Source organism: Gavia stellata, chromosome 2, assembly GCF_030936135.1.
Source record: "Gavia stellata isolate bGavSte3 chromosome 2, bGavSte3.hap2, whole genome shotgun sequence".
In the NCBI taxonomy this organism is placed as follows: Eukaryota; Metazoa; Chordata; class Aves; order Gaviiformes; family Gaviidae; genus Gavia; species Gavia stellata.
The window spans coordinates 52112746-52131871 of NC_082595.1; the positions used below are offsets into that span (position 1 = coordinate 52112746).

The following is a 19126-nucleotide window of genomic DNA, read 5'->3' on the forward strand; positions in this document are numbered from 1 at the left end:
GCTGTAATTAAGGTCATAGATACCAGACTAAACATTTATGAAAAATAAAAGCAGAATAGCAAAGCAAAAAAGTAGGGGAACTCTCAAGCTATAAGAATTTACTCAGGCAGAAAGGCACTTCTGAAAAATTCTTTATGAACGGTGATGTTAGGAAGATACGTACCATGACGTGTGAGCTGAATTAGAGGTTTGGTTTAACTAGGATTACTAGAACTTGGATTCATTATTTCCTCTTTAATACAGACTCCTGTGCTGTTCCAGATTGGGAGATACGTATAGCAGAAGTGTTAAATTAGAAATATATTCCAGATATTAAAAGTAATTTTTAATACCTTGGTTTGCTTGCTAACAATAGTTGTCTTTGATACTTTGACACAATTCATCACTAACAGCCTTCACAGATATTAATAAATCCTGTATATTAAAATCCTAACCAGGAATTGCTTTTTGGTTTATGCTGATAGCCGTCGGTCTGGCCAGTATACAATGAACCATGACCATTCCAAGAAGACCCCCGATGGAGCATCATTTGACCGCTCAGGATCCCAGGACTCCCTGGATGAACTGTCTATGGATGACTACTGGAAAGAACTTGAAAACATCCATGAAACCAGAGGAAATAATCATGAGGAACGAGTAGCACTTGTAGTGAAAGAGCCAGATGGTAATGAAATCTGTTCTTGTGAATGATCATCAGTTTGCTGATATAGGGATTTTTCTTTAAGTCTTATTTCAAGAGATGGCACCCACCAAACACACTTAAATCAAAAAGGAGGTCACTGTCCTGAACATCCACTGTTGAAAATTCTGCTGCCTCTGATGCTTATCACCAGAAACAGGCAGTGCCCTGAAAGAGAATTGTATTGGAGATAAGGAAAAGGCTGGTTTTCCTTTAAATGGTATTTGCAGAACATTAGAAAGGTGCCTGTACTTGCAAATCAGAACAATCAAAGCTTTATTTGCACTCTACTGTTAAACTAACTTACCTTTTCACTCTTTGTGTATGTTGTTCGTTATTGTAGCTATTGTGGATAGAAACCTCATGCTTTAGAAGACAAGCCAATGATTAACCGGTTTAAGTTTAGTGAGTAACTTTCTACGCTTGTAACTATTGTGACTGTTCAGTTGTATTATTTTTGTTTCTCAGAAGCATCAATTATGGGCTACTCCTGACAGCACAATCTTAGACAAAGTTGGGCAATTTCTTTATTTTTCTTGTCCTGTCAGACAAAAGAGGAGTAACATCCTCAATTCCACTCTTCTCTCAAAAATTATTTTTTAGCAGTGCAGTATCTGCCCCTCTCCCATTCTTATAAGAGGCCCAATCTCAGTAAATTAAAATGGTGATCTTTGCATGTTGGTATGGCCTCTACACGAGCAAGAAGAATGTGCTCCATTAGCTTTCCAAGGGATTTGCAATTCTGCCTTACTAGGCGTTTTGAAACATCACCGCTATTTACAAGTGTTCTGAAGAGGGTAGCAACGTGGCCTCTGGAGAAAGCAGGAAGGCTCCAAACCTGCGTGCCCGGGGAGCAGAGCATCTGCCAGAGTTGCGAGGCTTTCTCCAGAGCAGCAGAGCCTATTGCAGGGCATGAGCCTTTTCTCTTACCCCAGCTCACTGATGCTGCTACGCCTCCAAGACACACCATTTCCTCTTTTGTTTATATATAGCCTTCTTCCCCCTAGTTGCTGCTCCAGCTCAAGCCAGTGATTCTGGTATGAAGCCCAAGTGAGTCAGCTCAGTTGAGTTGATCAGATGCAGAGCAGATGTTGCTCTGCTCCACACCTTGCCTAATGTGTAGCACCTCACTTGGGTATGAGTACTCCTGAACATGTGGGACACTGCATCTGGCTAATGGGCCTGCCTGGGCAGGGGCTTGCTTGAGACGCAGCCATGCAAAAGCAAGGCAAAGGAGAGATGAGATATATCTTGCTCACATCTGCTCTGGAGAATGGGTGTAGCCCTTCTGTCCAGCCCTAATAACAAAATCTGAGAGAGTTTTGTCAGAGGCTCAGGATTTGGCCACATAGCCATGACAAAATTCATACTTCAAATTTTGTGTCTGTTTTCTCAATGTTGTTAATGTTCAGGTGCCCACCTGGATGTGCACTGGCCACTGTGGGAAAGTGCAGTCAATAGTGAAGTCGGCATGACAGCTTTGGAGTACTTTTAGATATCTCATGAATGGAAATGTTGCTTGAATGTTTGCGAGGGTTGTTGGCATTCAGCACAAACTCGGCTGCTACAGACAGAACTTGGTGTTTTAAAGAAAGTATCATTAGAGAGATACTGATTTCAGAAGCAGAAGTTTTGCCATCGGTGACAGTATTTAATAGCTTTCTTCTCTTTCATGCGCAGTGATATGTCAATAAAGCCTTACAGCCTTATCAGCTGTAAGACTAAGGCAACAATTGTTTTGTGGGCTGTGAGCAGGCTGGAGACGATGTCATAAGAACTGATTAAAAAATAACACTAAGGTGACTCCTGTAGCCTGGTTTGTCCTTCAATAAATTGAGCTAATGGAGAGCTGTAGGATTAATGTTTCAAGAAAAGGGGGCAGAACCGTGTCAGTAAAAGAGTTAAAAAGATTGAGGAATGAACTAAGAATCAATGAAGCAGCAACAATCAGAGGCTTTCAGACTTCCCCATACACATTTATATCTAGGCACATTTATAAAATGGTATACGAGTTAATAGAAGTGCTGTAGATTATTATAAAGATTGCCCCATAGCAATCTGTATTGGATTAACTATTTTAAAAGCTTTGATATCATGTTAACCCTTCTGAAGCTCTTTAGAAACAATAGCTTTTTTCCAAGTCATGATAGTGTAAGTAATTGTTCTTAATTGTGGATCCCCTTAGTACTTTCCTTGTGAACTGCATTAACTAGATCATATTATTAACATCCAGTGTGCTTAACAGTACTCAAAAGCCAACATTTATGACTTTTCCTCTTTACCTTGCTCAGAGGGAGAGCTGGAAGAAGAATGGCTGAAGGAGGCAGGTCTGTCAAATCTGTTTGGCGAGAGCTCTGGCGACTCCCTGGAAAGTGTGGTGTTTCTGTCCACACTGACCCGAACCCAGAAGGCAGCGGTAGAAAAGCGAGTAGAGACTGTCACACAAACCATGAGGAAAAAAAATAAACAGCACCAGATTCCTGATGTCAGAGATATCTTCAGGCTAGAAAATGACTCAAAAGGAAAAGTAAGTTCCTGTCCGTTGTTTTGTTTGATTCTGGCAGAGAGAAGGGAGGGATATGTAGTGGTGGAGGGAGAGGAGAGGGATGCACAGATACAAAAGGGATATTTCCAGAAGATTTGTGTCTAACTTTTCACTAATTTCCAAGGAAATTTTTTACTGAATATATGGGAATAGCATTGGTCCAGACTTGGCATTGCATTAAGCAATTTTAGTATGCAGAAAGAAGTATGTATATTGTCACAGAATCACTAATGTTGGAAAAGACCTGTAAGATCATCAAGTCCAACCATTACAAAAAAAAAACCCAAACAAAAAAAACACTGAAAAAACACAAACCACCCACAAACCACAAAACACACCACAACCCACACCAAAAACAACCCACCCACACCACACAGCACCATGCCCATCAAGCCACATCCCACAATGCCATATCCACACGCTCCTTGAATACCTCGTATTACTTAAAGGTAATAAAACAACCACTCCATGGTCAAGATACTAATCTTAATTAATTTTAGTGCAGATGCAAAATTGATGACAACAATCACCCGAAGAGCTACCAAAAGCCTGCTTTTATCTTTGGGTGGTAGTGCCCTGCAGCCATCCTGAGGTGTCTGCCAGATAGGGGACAGTACCTCTTACTGGTGCTCTTGTTTCTTTTTTTGAAAAAAAAAGGCAAAAAAAAGAGATATCAACCTAACCTCTTCTATTTTGGCTAAGTCTTTATGCCTGTCAGCTGGGGGCTTAGACCCAGTACTAACTCCCATGGCCTGTGTGTGTTGTTAAACTGTGTGTGGGAAGTTGCTCCAACAGTTCCTGAAGGGTCCCTATTTCCTCTCATGGGGTATCGAATGGCAGAGTTCCTCTCCCATACGCAGGAAAGAGGAAGGAGGGAAATGGAGACTATGATTAGAATTTCTCTTCTGTGGAGAAATGTATGGGTCCTGTCTTCTCCCACAAAAGAAACAAGATCTTCAGCCGTAAGAAGACTCTGACCTGATGGAAGTGCACAGCTAGCTTACCTGACCTTAGCCCAGTCCCTCGTTCTCATTGCTGCTGCTGCCATTCAACGCAGTAGTAGCAGCAGTGGAAAGCATGGCGAATTTTGAGGGGATTTAACTTCCTCCTTCCCCCAACAGCTTCCTCTCCTTGGCAACTCCTTTCAAATTCAGTAGAAGTGAAATGTAGTGGGTGGAGTTTGTAAGCTCAAATGTATGTTCTGGAGGCACAACTTCCCTTTCACTGTTCTGCTTTGCATGTGGTTGCAGAAGGGATATTAAGTCCATAAAAGCTTTCTGGGATCTGATTTGGAATTGACTACACCTAAAAATTACAAGATCTAATAGCAGAGCAATTTAGGTAAAATATCTTATAGCTTAAAGCAGTATAATTTCCCTTTCAAGTATATTATTTCAGTAAAGCACAAGAAATACGTTCCTGTATTTAAGCTACATATTGTAATGTTTGAAAATCATATGTCACAGTGTTCAGTAGACTTCTGTGTCTCTTAAACTAAATGTTTTGATATTGATTACATCAGTGAGAAGTAATGCAAACAGACAAATGATTGTAGCCATTTAAGATGTATAAAACAGAAAGTTAGAATATTTATTAAATACAGAAATAACTGGGGAAAAAAAGAATCCTTCTAAACCTGTCTCCCTGACTGAAATAAAATAATAGAAGAGTAGGTCCTCAAACCTACACTGCATTCCTTTTTCCAAAACGAGATAATTACGCAGAAATCATTGCTTGTGGTTGTTTATCTAATCTGTCACAGAAAGCCTGTAGTGAAGTAGCTTCTACAACCTCCCTAGGTAACTTGTCTTAGTGCTTTGTTACTCTCCCATCATTAGAAAGCTTTTTATGTAACAAAAGAGGACTGAAGCCATCTGCAGCTGTATGAAGTCATTCCAGTTTAATAATAGCCTCCGAAAATCCTGTAACCTCCCTTCACCTGGAGGAAAGCAGGAGGAAAGGTAAAACAATAGCATTGATGTTTTGCATCAATGCAACAATTGTGTTGATGTTTCTACTAAATTTCCTGCCATATTCCCAAAGAGAAGCTAGACTTTTGGTACCTTGACAGCTTCCCAGTCTGCTTGTATTGCTCTGTGAAGCAGTAATAATTTTCTGGGCAGTCATGCTATCTTCTTCCACCTCTCAAGATCCATGATTTAAAAAAAAAAAAAAGTAAATATACAGATTTGTGTTCATAGGAGTAATCTTTAAAATGTGAATTTTTTTTCTCAGTAAGTATGGAGTTACACAGTGCTTGAGTAAAATACAATTAAAAATCCAGAGTGCTAAACATTCGTTGTTGATTTGAGTTGCCAAAAAGATAATAAAAATAATCGTGGGTAAAACAGTATATGGGTATATGTATACCCATATATATATATATGGATATAGATTTTCTACATGTTCTGAAATATGTTTTTCTATAGTAGGTGTCATCCAGTTTATGGAATGTGACAAGTCTTGAGACTGGGTAGTGCAGCATTGTAGAAAGGAGAAGATGGTTCAAATCCTTTCCTGCTTTGTTGTCTCTTTGAAGTGTCCTAGTTTTGCTGTTGGGAATCTAAGCTGTAAGCACAGATAATAATGTCAGGCCACCCTGCAGAAGGGATGGGATTGTTCTGTAGGGGAGGCAACCATGTGAGATTTTGCAAGAGGAAGGAATTTGGACTGAGTCAGTCAAAACAACTCTTCCAGATTCCCTTTCCATATCCTTTCCACAGCAAACTATGGCTTCAGGTCAAAGACTACATTTTCTTTTTCTTTGCAACTCTGGAAAATTAAGTCTTATACCCACTTAGCCTTTTAGGAACAGGGGGAATGGTCTTAATTACTTCTTTTTTAATTACCTAGATTTCAGATCCCCTTAGACTTTGGCAAAGGGTTTTCTACTGAAACACACAGGTGTGCTTCTGCATACCCCTGAATTGCAGGAGTATGTTTTAATCCTGCACAAAGTCAAAGTTTCTACAACCATGCATTTGGTTTTTATAGGCATGCATATTTATTGTTCCTTTCTTAGGTCTGTGATGGAAGTCAACCCTCAACTGTGAGAACAAGTGAAAACAAAAATGAAATACAAGATGGAACAAAAGGTAATGCCAAACTACTGTCTTCTTTTTTTCTTTTTTTTTTTTTTTTCCTTTTGGTTTGTAGGCTTTCAACTACATAAGCTAATACATAGGTCCGTATTTCAAGTAGCTTCTTACAAGAAACCTGTTCTGGCCTGCATTGTTGTGGTGTAAAATTTTTAAGTGTGGCTGTAGGTAGTGTCCTTTGAGCCATCTGGGAAACCTTGTTTGCTACCAGTGATCATCTTATAATTGAGTCATCTGGGAGAAGTCTCCTCTCATAGCTTATGCTTAGGTCTTTCCTGATCCTTAATTTATCCCTTCTGGTTTATCTCTGCTGTACAGTACAGGAAATGAAGCACTATAGATAAGCTCATCAGTGCATACAAGAGAGAACAACTCAAAATGAAAGAAAAAACAGGGATGGAAGAAAAAAGTTGTTTACCTTTTCAGGGAAAATGGAAAGGAAATAGCATTCTGTGTGTGTAAGACTGGGTTGTGTTCAACAGCGCATGATTACACAAGAGGGGTGCAGTACCCATGGAAGACCCCTCCCTCTCACTGCCAGGTAGGACATAGCATCACAGAAGTCCTTAGCTGATTCCATAGTTTCTGTTTTGAGAGTATGAGTTTTGATGAAAGACTTTATTTCAAAGCTTTCTGCTGTGCTTCAGGTCCAATAATAAAAGGGTGGCTGCCCTGCATCATCTTAGGTTTCTTCAAAGTCGGGGTTGCAGCACGTCTGTTATACCACCATACCCATCACTGTAGAGATCAGGCTATTAACTGGCAGCCAGTTAAGCTTTAAGAAACTGCATTACTATTCTGCATTGTTTGTATGTTGGGGTTTTTTTCTTCTTCTGGGGGACTGGATAGCACATAGGTGTTACACTGAACCCTATAGCCACTTAAATAGTCAGGCAAATCAAGTTCCCTACTACAAGTTACTGAATTTGTAATTGGACTTAGAAAACAGCAACATACAATACAGGATGTGCATGGAAGTTGAAGTGGGAGAGGTGAATGTAAACCAGCCCTGAATATCACCAAATCTGTGCGTTTCCAGACATGCTGTTAAACCTTCCCTCCCTCACTCTCAGCAAACCTCTCTCCAGTAAGAACAGTAAAAAATTGGGAGGACTGCCAGACTGCTGGTTCAGCACAAAGGAAGGAAGAGATGCCTGGTGCTTGTGTCAATAAACTGCACTGTAGGATTCAGAGCTGGAAAATTACCAAGCAATTATTATGGAGTTTTTATCACATCTGGTTCTTTTTTTCCACTGGCCCTGATGAACCCTTCAGAAATGGGAAGTTCTGAAAGGCAAATCCCATATGCTAGCTCTCCTCAGCACAGATTGTGATGTGGATGGCAAATGCAGCCTGCTTACATCCTGATACACTTCTGCTCTTGTCAACAAGCTAAAGTAGGCTCTGCTCCCAAGATTGGAGCAAGAAGAAAAAATCAGTTCAATTTGCAGTCAAACCATGCGAATTCGGTGGTGTTAAAAGCACCGCACCTGTTTCAGTGCTGTGCTGTGATCTTTCCTCCAGAATGATGAGCAAATTAGTGTTATACAAACAGTGAATGAATTTAAGGCCAAAAGTAAACAATGCCTGATATTTCAGAGATACTAAATATTTATGAAATCTGAATCCAAAGACATTATTTTAAAATGGAAACCCCCTTTGACAGAGAAGTAGTACCAGTTTTACCTGAAGAATATGAGTATCATATCAGACATTATAAAAAAATACCAGAGTGTAAATTGAGATGTCTTTAAACTGTTAGAGTGTATGACTCTGTTTGGCCCTTCTCCAAAGGTGATGACTCTGTTCCTAACTTTGTATTCCCAAGTGCTTCTGCCAGACTGAAGATGATAATGATTTGCCCTTAGAGCATACATGGGCTGTGTGAACCTGTGCTCACTCCTCCTTTCTTGCCAGTCCAATACACCTTGTTTCTTGCCTCAACAATGTCAGCAAACTTAGGGAATAATACAAAACCATTATGTTTTTATTCTTTTCTGCCTGATCCTGCTCAAACAGAACAGTTTAATGAGTTCCCAAGATTTTTTATTGGTAGATGCGTATTTGAGGTTTTTTGGTAGGACCCCCACTTACTGGCTTTAAGCACCTCTTTATTTCCTGTAGGTACAGAACATGTCTACATGAAACGCAAAGAAAATTCAGAATCATGTATTAAGCTGTCAAAAGACTTTATCATATTAACAATCCATAACACTCACTAAAGACCTTCAAAGCTAGCAATATGTTCAACAGATACAAAAGAAAAAAAGTAATTCCTTTGGATGCCTGTGAAAAGGAGTAAATAACTGTGTTGGTTGAGACGTCTCAAGAAATAAAAAGGAAAGAATAAAGCAGATGAAAAGCTAAATACTCATTAGCTTAAATAGGGGAGCAGCAAAAGTCAGTTTACTGTGGGACTGCAGTTGTCCTTCTGAATACAGAGGATTAGCAGCTACAGGGGAAGAATGTTAGATAAAACCTCTGTGTAAGGGCATCCTCAAAGCATAATGATCTGGCAAATGGATGAAAGAATTGCATGTACTATGTGTAACATGAGGGAAAAGAGCTGTAATATTTGCTTCTTGATAGGGAAGAAGACTGAAACGTGGTTGTATTTTTTAACTAAAGAGTTTGTTTCTGCTTTTCATTTTACATGATAAATAAGGAATCTATGGCTGGAGCAATAGAGTGTTAGTGAAAAGATTACAAGGTTTTTTATTTTCTATTTAAAATCATCTATGAATTAGCATTTTAGAGAAATGCTTTGTCAGTCAAAAAAAAAAATCAACCATTCTACCTTTCCAGTTACAAGTTAAGATCTATCAGCATAGCTCCATCAGGGTATACTCTAGATTCTCTAGCAAAACCAGGAAATAGCAAGATTGACACTTCTGACATTTCCATGTCCTATTAAAAGAAACCCAAAACATAATCCATACCCCACTCCTGAGGAATTCCCATCATTTTATGTGATCTTTAAATAGCACTGTGAACCAAGGACAGGGTACATGACTATTGTAAAATACAGTTTCCACATCCTTATAGATAATATTTACATTTTTCTGTATCACACTTGAATTTCTCTCATGAAATACTGCATGCAGTTGGCAGGTTGGCAGAACACCAAAGCTGCTTCCTCTTCCAGCTGCTTCCTAGTTAACGAACGCACGACAGTAGGAGCAAGGCTGCACGACCAAGTAGAAACTCCCCACAACAGCAGCATTTCCAGGCTTTTTAAAATGTGCACACCATTAGCAAGACATCTGCTTTACACAGCACCTTCATATGACCAGAGGACTGAAATAGGAGCTACTGCATTATTGTTTGTTAACCTCAGATCCTTCCCAGGCTGGTAGGAAGTATGTAGGTCACGTATAGGCTACATTAACATGACAAAAGTCTTGAGGGAGACTGGAACTGTTTCCTTTATTTCAGTTGCATTAAATAGTTTACATGATGTATACAGATATACACACAGGGAGGCCAAAGATCGAAGCCAGGGATGAATTTGACCTTGGATATGTTTGGTTACTGAGGTTTCACGTATCTCTTTACCCAAAGGAGCAGCTCTAGTTTCAGGATCAGCTTAATCTTTAGCGTATGCCCCAGGCATCTTTCTGGGTCTATGGAAAGTGAGCAGAAGCCACTCTGGAAAGAGCAAGTGGTGAGTAACACACACAAAAGGCAAAATTTGGAAATGTTTTATTCTACTTCTCACAGCATTGCTTGGTTGTAAGTAGAGTCAAAATGTTAGCTCAAATCCACCTTCTCTCTGTGGAAGTGTCTCAGCTCTAGATCAATTACACTGACGTGGGAGTGGTTGCATAAAGCACTGTGCCCTACCAGAGAGTGGCTGTGGTGGCTGCAGCCACTTGCCTGTCTATCAGGTCCCCTGAGTTTGGCCGCAGCAGACTGAGGTCATTTTCAGGGCTCACTCTAAAGAATACAAGATAGTCTTGTTTTGTGTATAGTCTTTCAATTAGATGCAGACACTATTCAGAAAAATTTTCGAGTTGGTGTAAATTTTTTTTTTTTTTAACTTGGTGCTTCATATGTTGTTCGGTTTGTGTGCTTGCAGCTCAGCTCTTTTGCAGACCACTGAAAGTATCAATGTGGAGCAGCACTTTCCTGACGCCTACTCCCTTAATCAGCCTGTCTGCAGCCTTTCCCCTGCTTCAAGGTCGAATGTTGCTCTAGCTGTAACTATTTTCTGGGAATTTTTTTCTGGCTTGGCTTAGTGTAGTTATTCCAGGCCATAGAAAAATGTCCCACAGTAGTGTAAAGAAATTAATCTATTACGTTACACAATACTCATATCCCAAAGCATACGCACTGCTTATGGTTCTCCTCCTCAACTCATGTCCATTTCCATCACACTTTTCCTGCTCTTAGAGTATGTTAGCTTTGAACAGGCTGCAGTCTCCTGTGCCTAGGAGCCAGTGGCAGAATTATGGTCCCATTGAAATGAGCAGGATTGATTTGTTTATATTTGTGCTGGTTTTAAGAAAGTCTGAATTTCATCACAAATACTTGCAAGGTATTTGTAATGTCTTGTACAGGGAACCTAGTCCTGGATGTATCCTTTAAGAAGTACCACATCATGAGAGAGATGGTGGAGAGATCAGAATCTTTCTCTGGATAAATTGTCTTTGATGCTTTGTATTAAATAGTGTTACTTACAATATAATTTTCCTCTTGCTTCTTTCATGATGTATTTTAACTTCAGACTGAAAAGCAATGGTTGATGTACTATGAAATTAAACTACTTCTTTTTCTAAAAGCAGAACTGCCTCTCCCTTTTTTTCCTTCTGTTTTTTTTTTTTTTTTTTAAAAACCCAAAAAACGTTCTAAATTTTTCTAGTGTTTGATTCCTTTAAGGAACAAAAAAAGAGAAGTAAGGCCATTGTTGTGTACTTAGTCCTTCCCTGTATCATGGAAACATGTCCAAACAGTTTTGAGGAATCTAGACTCTTCAGACTGAGGTGAGGACAGGGTTGTTGACCCAAAACCATGATCTGTGTATTGCCTGTTATTCCCAGATGTTAATGCTTTGGATCATAGAGGAAACATTCTCTTTCGCTTTTGAAATTTTAAAAGCAGAAAGAATTGATTATTTGGTTGCAGGATGTTACAGTCTTTGAGGCTGGGAAGTGTTTGATGGCAAGAAACTTCTGATACCAAAGCTGTTTGGCTCTCGAAGATTCTGGGAGTCTGTTTGTTTGAAGTGGATTGCTCTATCTTTTCATAATAGATAGGAGAAAACCCCATGCCTTGGCAGGATTATTCAAGAAAAACTATAAAAGATGGACCCTTATAAGAAGCTAAATTTTCAACTGACATAAAAAATGCAGAAATAGGTGAATTTGCAGCCAGAAAGTCCATTCCTTGCACAGCATTAACATCTACTTGGTTTTAAACTTACTCTCATGCACTGAGTGATGCTCAGTTGTGCTGCTGTTGATTGTTAGTTTTTTCTACTCTGTTTTTAGGTCTGAAGTGCAGTCTTGGAACTGATGAGCAGAAGAGCCCGCTTGAAGACATGCCATTTTCGGACACTGACATCAATTTGGAGATACCATTTGCAGAACAGGCAGCTAATCTCAGAGACTGCTCAGTAGGCAAAATGTGCAAGGGTGGAAGGGGTGACACTCTTCTCCCAGTAGGTGTTTCCTATTTATTGCTCTCATTCTTTGTTTTTACTAGTGTTACTATTTGGATTATATTTATCTGATAGTGGGTGAATTAGATTTAGAAGAACGTTGTCAGATCCAGCTTTGTGAAGATAGACCTTCTCAGAATAACTCATTTTTGGGAATAGTGTTCTCAGTAATATGGAAGTAACTACTTTTATGCCTATTTATGTCATTGTCTGTCTGGAAAAATGCAGTCTTATGTGTAAGGAATAATGGACTGGTAATAATGGACTGGTAATATTAAGCTGGAATAGTGGCTTAGTGGTAGTTGTACACAAACTGTATCCTTATTTCATTTATTTTCAGCCCCTTTCCTGTTATCTGTGGTGAGATACTTTACCTCTGTAATAAAAATCTGTTGTCATTTAAAAAAGATTGGTGGAAGCCTGTAGAAACCTTGTGCAGTTATCCAGTGCAGATAGGTGAGGGATGAGAATGAAGAACAGAATGGTCTATAGAAGTCTAAAGTCAAATGGCAGGAAGTTAAGGATTAGTTTGTGCTCAGTTTTACTTTCCAACTCTTAATAAAAAAAGGTTCATTCTGCATGAATCCAAATAAATACAAAAGAAGATCATCCAAGGCATTTTGTTGTTGATCCTCAGGCATCTCTTTGAGGATCTCTCTCTACCTAACAGTTCATGAACACACAGTTACGTATGACCTGTAAACTAATGACTGGTGTGAAAAATGTGGTTGTTTTTTTTTTCTAACAGTGTATGCAAACATGTCTGAGTAAACACAGTGTCTGAAGTAATAATGTTTCACAGTTCTTCAAACACTTAATTTAGATAAGGACATGTGCAGTTCTTCAAATAGTAATTACCCCATGTATCCTAGTTTAAACATTATAAACCAGACACTAATGGATATTTAGAAATGGATTCTAAAGTGTTTGAGTAATATTTCTCTAATGCAGCCTATAACAAGGAAATGATAGCTATACTCTAATTTACTTCTGTATAGATGCATATATATATGCATAATACATACTTTAGCTATACTTTTAGCTAGGCTTATGAAGGATTGCTCAAAGACATGGCTATGGGATTTCTCCTTCAGTGATGAAAGGAGTGGCAAAATGATAGGAAAAGGAAGGGAGTTACCTATTTCCAGTTTGTATTTGTTGCACGTTCGTCATTGGCAGCTATTTTTAAACATATATGTTTGTGCAAGTCAATGAAACCTCAAGGTGGGAAACTGACTATATATCTACAATTTGTAAATTGTGTTTATGTTTCAGTATGTGCCCTTGTAGTCATATACGATAACCACCAATTCATCTGTGCTATTGCTGGGTTTGTACAGGATGAGAAAATAATTCTGGAGTATAATATATCTTTGCAAATGGAAGAAAGTCTTGTCAACCATCCTGCTTTGAGTCATGCACACTGCTAATGTTAGGCACAGGCAAGAGTCTTGCTTAGAAGCCTGCTGGTGAGAGATGGAGTTAAAAAGCTCTGTGAGCTGGGAAGTCCCTCTCCCTCACCCTCTTGGCTCGATTCCTTATATTGGTCTCTGACTGCAGCTTCTGAGCATTTAGTGCAGTAGAAATGAGTCGTAATTAAGGATCCCCCTTCCCTAAGAAGGGAACCCTTTTATTATTATTTATAAGGCAGCAAATATGTTACTTTGTGTGCATTAAGTGCAGAGGGATTTCTATCCTCATTGTACATGCATAGGATTGTTCATGGACAGCCATTTCCACCACTATAAATTGCAAAAGGATGCAGAAGGTGATGGTGGTGGTGGTGGGTGGTTACAAGCAAGACAAAGCCAGACACTTCTTCGAGGTGCACAATGAAAGGACAAGAGGCAATAGTCACAAGTGACTACAGGGGAAATTCTGTTTTGCAGAGGAAAAAAAAGTCTCCATGAGAGCATTAAGCACTGGCACGGGTGCCCACAGAGGTTATTGGGAGTTTTCAGACTTCAGTTGGACAGTGCAACAAGCAACCCAATCAGACTTCTAATTTAGCCTTGCTTTGAGCAGGCAGTTGAATTAGATGACCTCCAGAAGTCACTAGGAACCTAAATCCCCCTATGATTTTAAGATCATCTGCTTTTCAACCTATTTGGGGGATTCTCGTGTGATTTAGTCAGTAACAGCAGGCTTCATGATGAAAGGTTGTGCCCTGAAGGAAGCACAGCCTTTGAGCTAAGTAATTTGTTATGACTTGAATTATTCACTCTGCTGCAAATATCTGCTTTTAGAATTTCAGGCTACCGAAAGACAAAACAGGTACCACAAAGATCGGTGACCTGGCCTCTCAGGACATGAAGAAAGTCTATTCTTTAGCACTGATTGAATTAACTGCTCTCTATGACATACTTGGGACAGAATTCAAGCAGCAAAAAGCTGTAAAAATCAAAACCAAAGGTGAGTCGGTGTTTCATGTTCTGAACCAAAAGGGTCTGTTTTAATCCAATAAAACAAATGCATCCAGATCTTTATGATTTTCCATCAGAAAATTCATATTAACATATAAATAGTAACACAGGTCCTGAGCAGCGTTTAATTATAAGCCTTAACTCAAGGCACACTTTAAGCAAGTTCTTGCACAGTCACTTCAGCTACAGCACTGTGCTCTCTGTCTGAAGTTAAAACTCAGGTGAGTCACCTAGCAGGTATAAACCAAGGTGTGAAGAAGGGGAACTATCTTAGTAGCATGCTGTGCAGGAAGAATTGCTTCACAGAAGTTTGTATGTGCTGGTGTATTCATTGGGAGGGCATGTGTATGTGCTCCTTGTGGGTATTCTTTTCCTGCTTTCCTGTGCTACTTCTACCTGACTTTTTTGCTTTCATTGCCCTTGACTGGAGATGCTGGGAGTGTTTGTCACCTGTTTTCCTCTTCTGTCTGGTACAAACTTTCCTGTGCCACATAGGCCTTGCCTATCCAGTATTTACTCAGGCCATAATGCAGTTTTTATGCTGAGTGGCATCATATTAAGTGGAAGGTTTGAGCTGTTGCAGAGGATGTTGAGACAGCTGTGACATGTCATTTTGCTCTGCAAGCCATTGGGATTATACAGCCAGTCAGGGATTATACATATGTATAATTGGGAACATTGGGCACATGGAAACCAATTTCAAGATGCTAGAGGTTTTCAGTGCTTTGTGTGTTTTCTGTATTTCTGGCTTCTGCTAAATACTTTACAAGAGCTTGAAATGTGTTCCCAGTTAATCACAAGCCTGCTTTGGCCAAAACCCTGTTGTCAAGGTTCAGTGAATGTGACAGTGCAATAGCTCACTTTAAATAATTGAAAGCAACAGAGAGGGTTGAGAGATATACAGCAAGGTACAATAGATTCTTCAGAATATGCTGTTCGCTTTACAGTAGTAGAAAATAACTTTTTAAATGCAAAAGGCATACACAGAAACATCTATGAGACCTTGATCCCTTAAATGCATTTTCTTCTTGCAGAAGTGCTTGTGCTGTCACTAATAAACAGAGACAAAACCCTTTCTTCTCTTGTATTTTGGGTCTTAGTTTTCATTGATTCTTCTTACCAAATGTATTGTTAATTGAATTTCACTTAGAGCGTTATTATGTGAATGACACGCAGTCATAAAAAACATCGAATTGATTAAACCCCCTCTTTTTCCCAAAGTTAAAAATGATGGGCTAGACGCATGGAAATGTTTAGGAAATACACAATGACATGTCACCCTTTCTGCCAAACGAATATGCTGTTGCAGTGTAATGTCTTCAGTGCCTTGTTACTCTACCTGACCCTCACCTCTTCACTTCTGAAGTGCTGTTCGGCCTATTGATTCATACAACAGGGGATCTATTGGCTGTTCCCCTTTGTGCTTGAGTACATGAAGACGATGAAAATACAATTCTTCTGTGCAATGTTGTGCTGTGCCCAGCTCTGCCTTTTTGTTGACCTCCTACAGTTTGTTTCTCCAACTTCATCTCAGTAGAAACTTTTATTACTGACAAGCTCTTCATGATGATAAAACTAAGGGGTATAGATGTTGACCGTATGTATGAGTCTCTACATATTTTATAGGTAGACTTTTTATGCTGATAGAGGTACAAGAACTCCTTGATTTGGTACTGAAACTGATGTTTCTTTGACGTATATCACAGTCCCACAAGGGTTGACATCTTTTTAGTAATTACAGCTGTTCTGTGCTCAGTATTGGTATGGCATCATACCAAGCAGGAGTTTTTAGCTACACGTAGCGTTATATGCTGTTTCAGAAAAATGTCACAAACAGCAATTATCAGTACTTCTGACAGAGAAGTTCCATGTCAGCAAACTGGGCGTTAGTAGTTACTAGTATAGCTCTTTTAATGGTCATTCACTTCTATTCAGCTGGGTCATAAACACATGGGAGTCCCATTTACTTGAAGACTAATGCTAGTTTTGCATCACGGCTAGATTAACTGAGACTAGATTCCATTTTTTTTTTAATTTGCATTGCCTTAGCACTATTGTAAAGACCATTTTCTAACCTAGACTTATCTGTACTTTTGCTTTTATTTAAAAAAAAAAAAAGGCAAACAACCTTTGGCAAGGTGGTGATCTTGCTATCCTGCCAGTGTTGTATAATACAAAAGCAAAAGGGCTGAAAAGCTCTTCTTTCAAAACCCTCATAGAGAGAAGTGTTCAGAGTAACTCTGGGTGATAATTACATCTGTCTCATTTTAGTAGCCAAATTTCTGGATATTTTACTTAAGTCATTTGCATCTTAACTATAATAACTTGCATTGAGTGATGAAGATCTGCATTGCAGGGTCATCATCACACCCATTCTGCAAACCAGAACCATGCAGATGGTTCATTTATGCAGTTTGCTTCACTGTACTGCAGAGTGTGTGGATGGCAATTTGAAGTCAAAACAGAAGACTTCTGATTTATGGCTGAAGGAAGAGATGAATCAATCCTTTTAGCCAGAATGCTTTGTGTAATAACTTGATTGACAAAGACATTCAAGCACTTTGAACAAAAGGTCAATAGCTCTGAATAGGCTTATCGTTTCAAAAATGTGGTTTATGCCATTATCCCATGTATTGGAAGAGATGTGGATAATATCTCAGTTTCTTTTGCTTTATTCTTCAGACTCTGGCTTGTTTGGTGTCCCACTGTCAGTTTTACTGGAACAGGATCAGAAGAAGGTGCCAGGAACCAAGATACCGCTGATTTTTCAAAAGGTAGGCACGAACAAGTCAACTTGTTACATACCAGCAAATGACAAACAAATAACATTTTATCCTGGATTTATTTGCTCTCTGTAGCAAGTTTTCAGTATGCTACTCTAATCAATCAAAGTTATTGTAACTTTTATTTGCAGCTTTACTTATTAATTTAGTAAATATGAAACTTTGCTTTGCTTCAGACATATTTTGAGTTAAAGGAATAAAGTTCATTTTTTTGTTACAACTGGTCTCCATGGTTTAGGCAAGTTTGCTAATAAGCCTGTGAAAACTGACAATCAGCGTAAGAACCCACTGCAGCCAAATTCCGTTTCGTAACAGTGGTGTAACTTTCATCATCAGTAGGCCTGCCCTTTATTTTTTCAGAGCAAATACTTGAAATTCTGTAGAAATTCTCAATCCCTGGCCCACAGGCTGAACCTACTGTTCTGGGAAGTGTTTTTTTCCTTTCAGAAGTGATTTCGGCCATGAGGCAGGCAGCTAGGGAGTGGGCATCAGGCTGGGTAACTGCCTCTGGTGGTGGCAGCTGCCCTTTTCCGGAAGACTTGGTGCTTTAGTACGTGGGGGGATGCTTTGGCCCGTATCATGTCATGGTAATGGGGAAGATAATAGGAAAGATGATGGAGACCCTTGATTTACTGCCCATGCATAGCAGGTCTCATTGCATGAGAAGGGAGAGATCACAGTGGGTGGACCTGTCCTAGCACTGACAGAAACTCAGTGCTGTGTCATTAGTGTTTCAGTAGGTTTGGGGACCTGCTTGTTATTTTTCAAGAAACAGAAAACTCAAAGTAGTTTTGCATCACTCGCTCAAAACTATTGCTGTGTCATTCATGCCAGAAATCACTTCCTCAGGATCATAAAAATACATTTCTGGGAAAGATGCTGTCTAGAAAAAAAGATATCAAAGGACAAAAAGTGATTCATCACTGTGCTATCCTAGCAACATAGTAAGCATAGTTCTTCAGGAAGAACATTCTACGTAAATATTTCTAGCTTACAGATGTGATTTGTTTTGCAAGGTGCAGATGTCATTTGGCATACAGGTTTTCTTTAAATGAGAATACGAAAATAAAAAGTTTCCCATTTCTTCTGCCTGTTCTCTACAGCATGTGCTTTCCAAGAATAGGGGATTTATATAAAGTGCAAGAAAGAACATTTTTGTGCATACTGCTTTTTAAATTTACCTTGGTTATGACTGAAATGAAACAAACCAAGATAATAGAAAGGCTGCTTAATTAAAAAAAAAAATCTTTTATTAAAAAATGCACGTAGTTTTTATTTCATTGAGGAATTATGGTTAAAAATAATGATGTAATTTAGCTTAGGGGTTTTCTGACTGGAAAATCTGAGGGTAATACCGATCCATGTATCTCCACCAGAAGTTTCTGCTGATAGTAATTCAGGTCTCTGGCCTGCTAATGAAGCCATGCAAAGCAGCCCCGATAGAGGCGAAGAGGGGATTTCCCATAGGCAGGAGGCTGGTGGTGGCCAGCGGCCACCTCTTGCTGCCTGCCAAAGGGGCACTTGTGAGTGAGTGTGTGCGAAGGAGTCGTGGCCACCGGCAGTGCCACCAGGTAGACGTGGGGATGATGGCAAATCACACAAAATGCCCACAGCATCTTCGTGCCCAACAGATAAGAGTGGCAGCCATTGCTCTGGTGTAAGCTGAGTATGGTGAGAGTTGGATGCGGCCAGTTAGCACTTTTTCTTTTCTTTTTTTTTTAACCAAGGAAAATGTACCAGGGTGACACCTTTAGTGCTGTTTTCTAACTTTGTGGCTTTTTCTGTCTGATCTTTTTTATGGCACTTATCAGTTAAATAAATACAGTGGTAGGTAAACCCCCTTTAATTTCTGTAACTGGAGAAAACACAACTGTGTTGCATAAGTTTTGTTACTCGAGAGTTGGCACAGGAAGGTATCTAACATTGTGAGAACCATTTC

At 39.3% G+C, this 19126-nt stretch overlaps 1 protein-coding gene across 1 annotated transcript in view; it reads left to right on the top strand.

The window, feature by feature from the left end:
• The window catches only part of ARHGAP18 (Rho GTPase activating protein 18), a 69209-nt gene that overhangs the window by 29863 nt on the left and 20220 nt on the right, over window positions 1-19126 (top strand). Inside the window, exons 2-7 of the mRNA XM_059833864.1 lie at window positions 465-664; window positions 2971-3206; window positions 6247-6319; window positions 11812-11981; window positions 14228-14393; window positions 17087-17178. Of these exons, the coding sequence (XP_059689847.1) occupies window positions 465-664; window positions 2971-3206; window positions 6247-6319; window positions 11812-11981; window positions 14228-14393; window positions 17087-17178 (937 nt within the window). The remainder of the gene's footprint in view (window positions 1-464; window positions 665-2970; window positions 3207-6246; window positions 6320-11811; window positions 11982-14227; window positions 14394-17086; window positions 17179-19126) is intronic.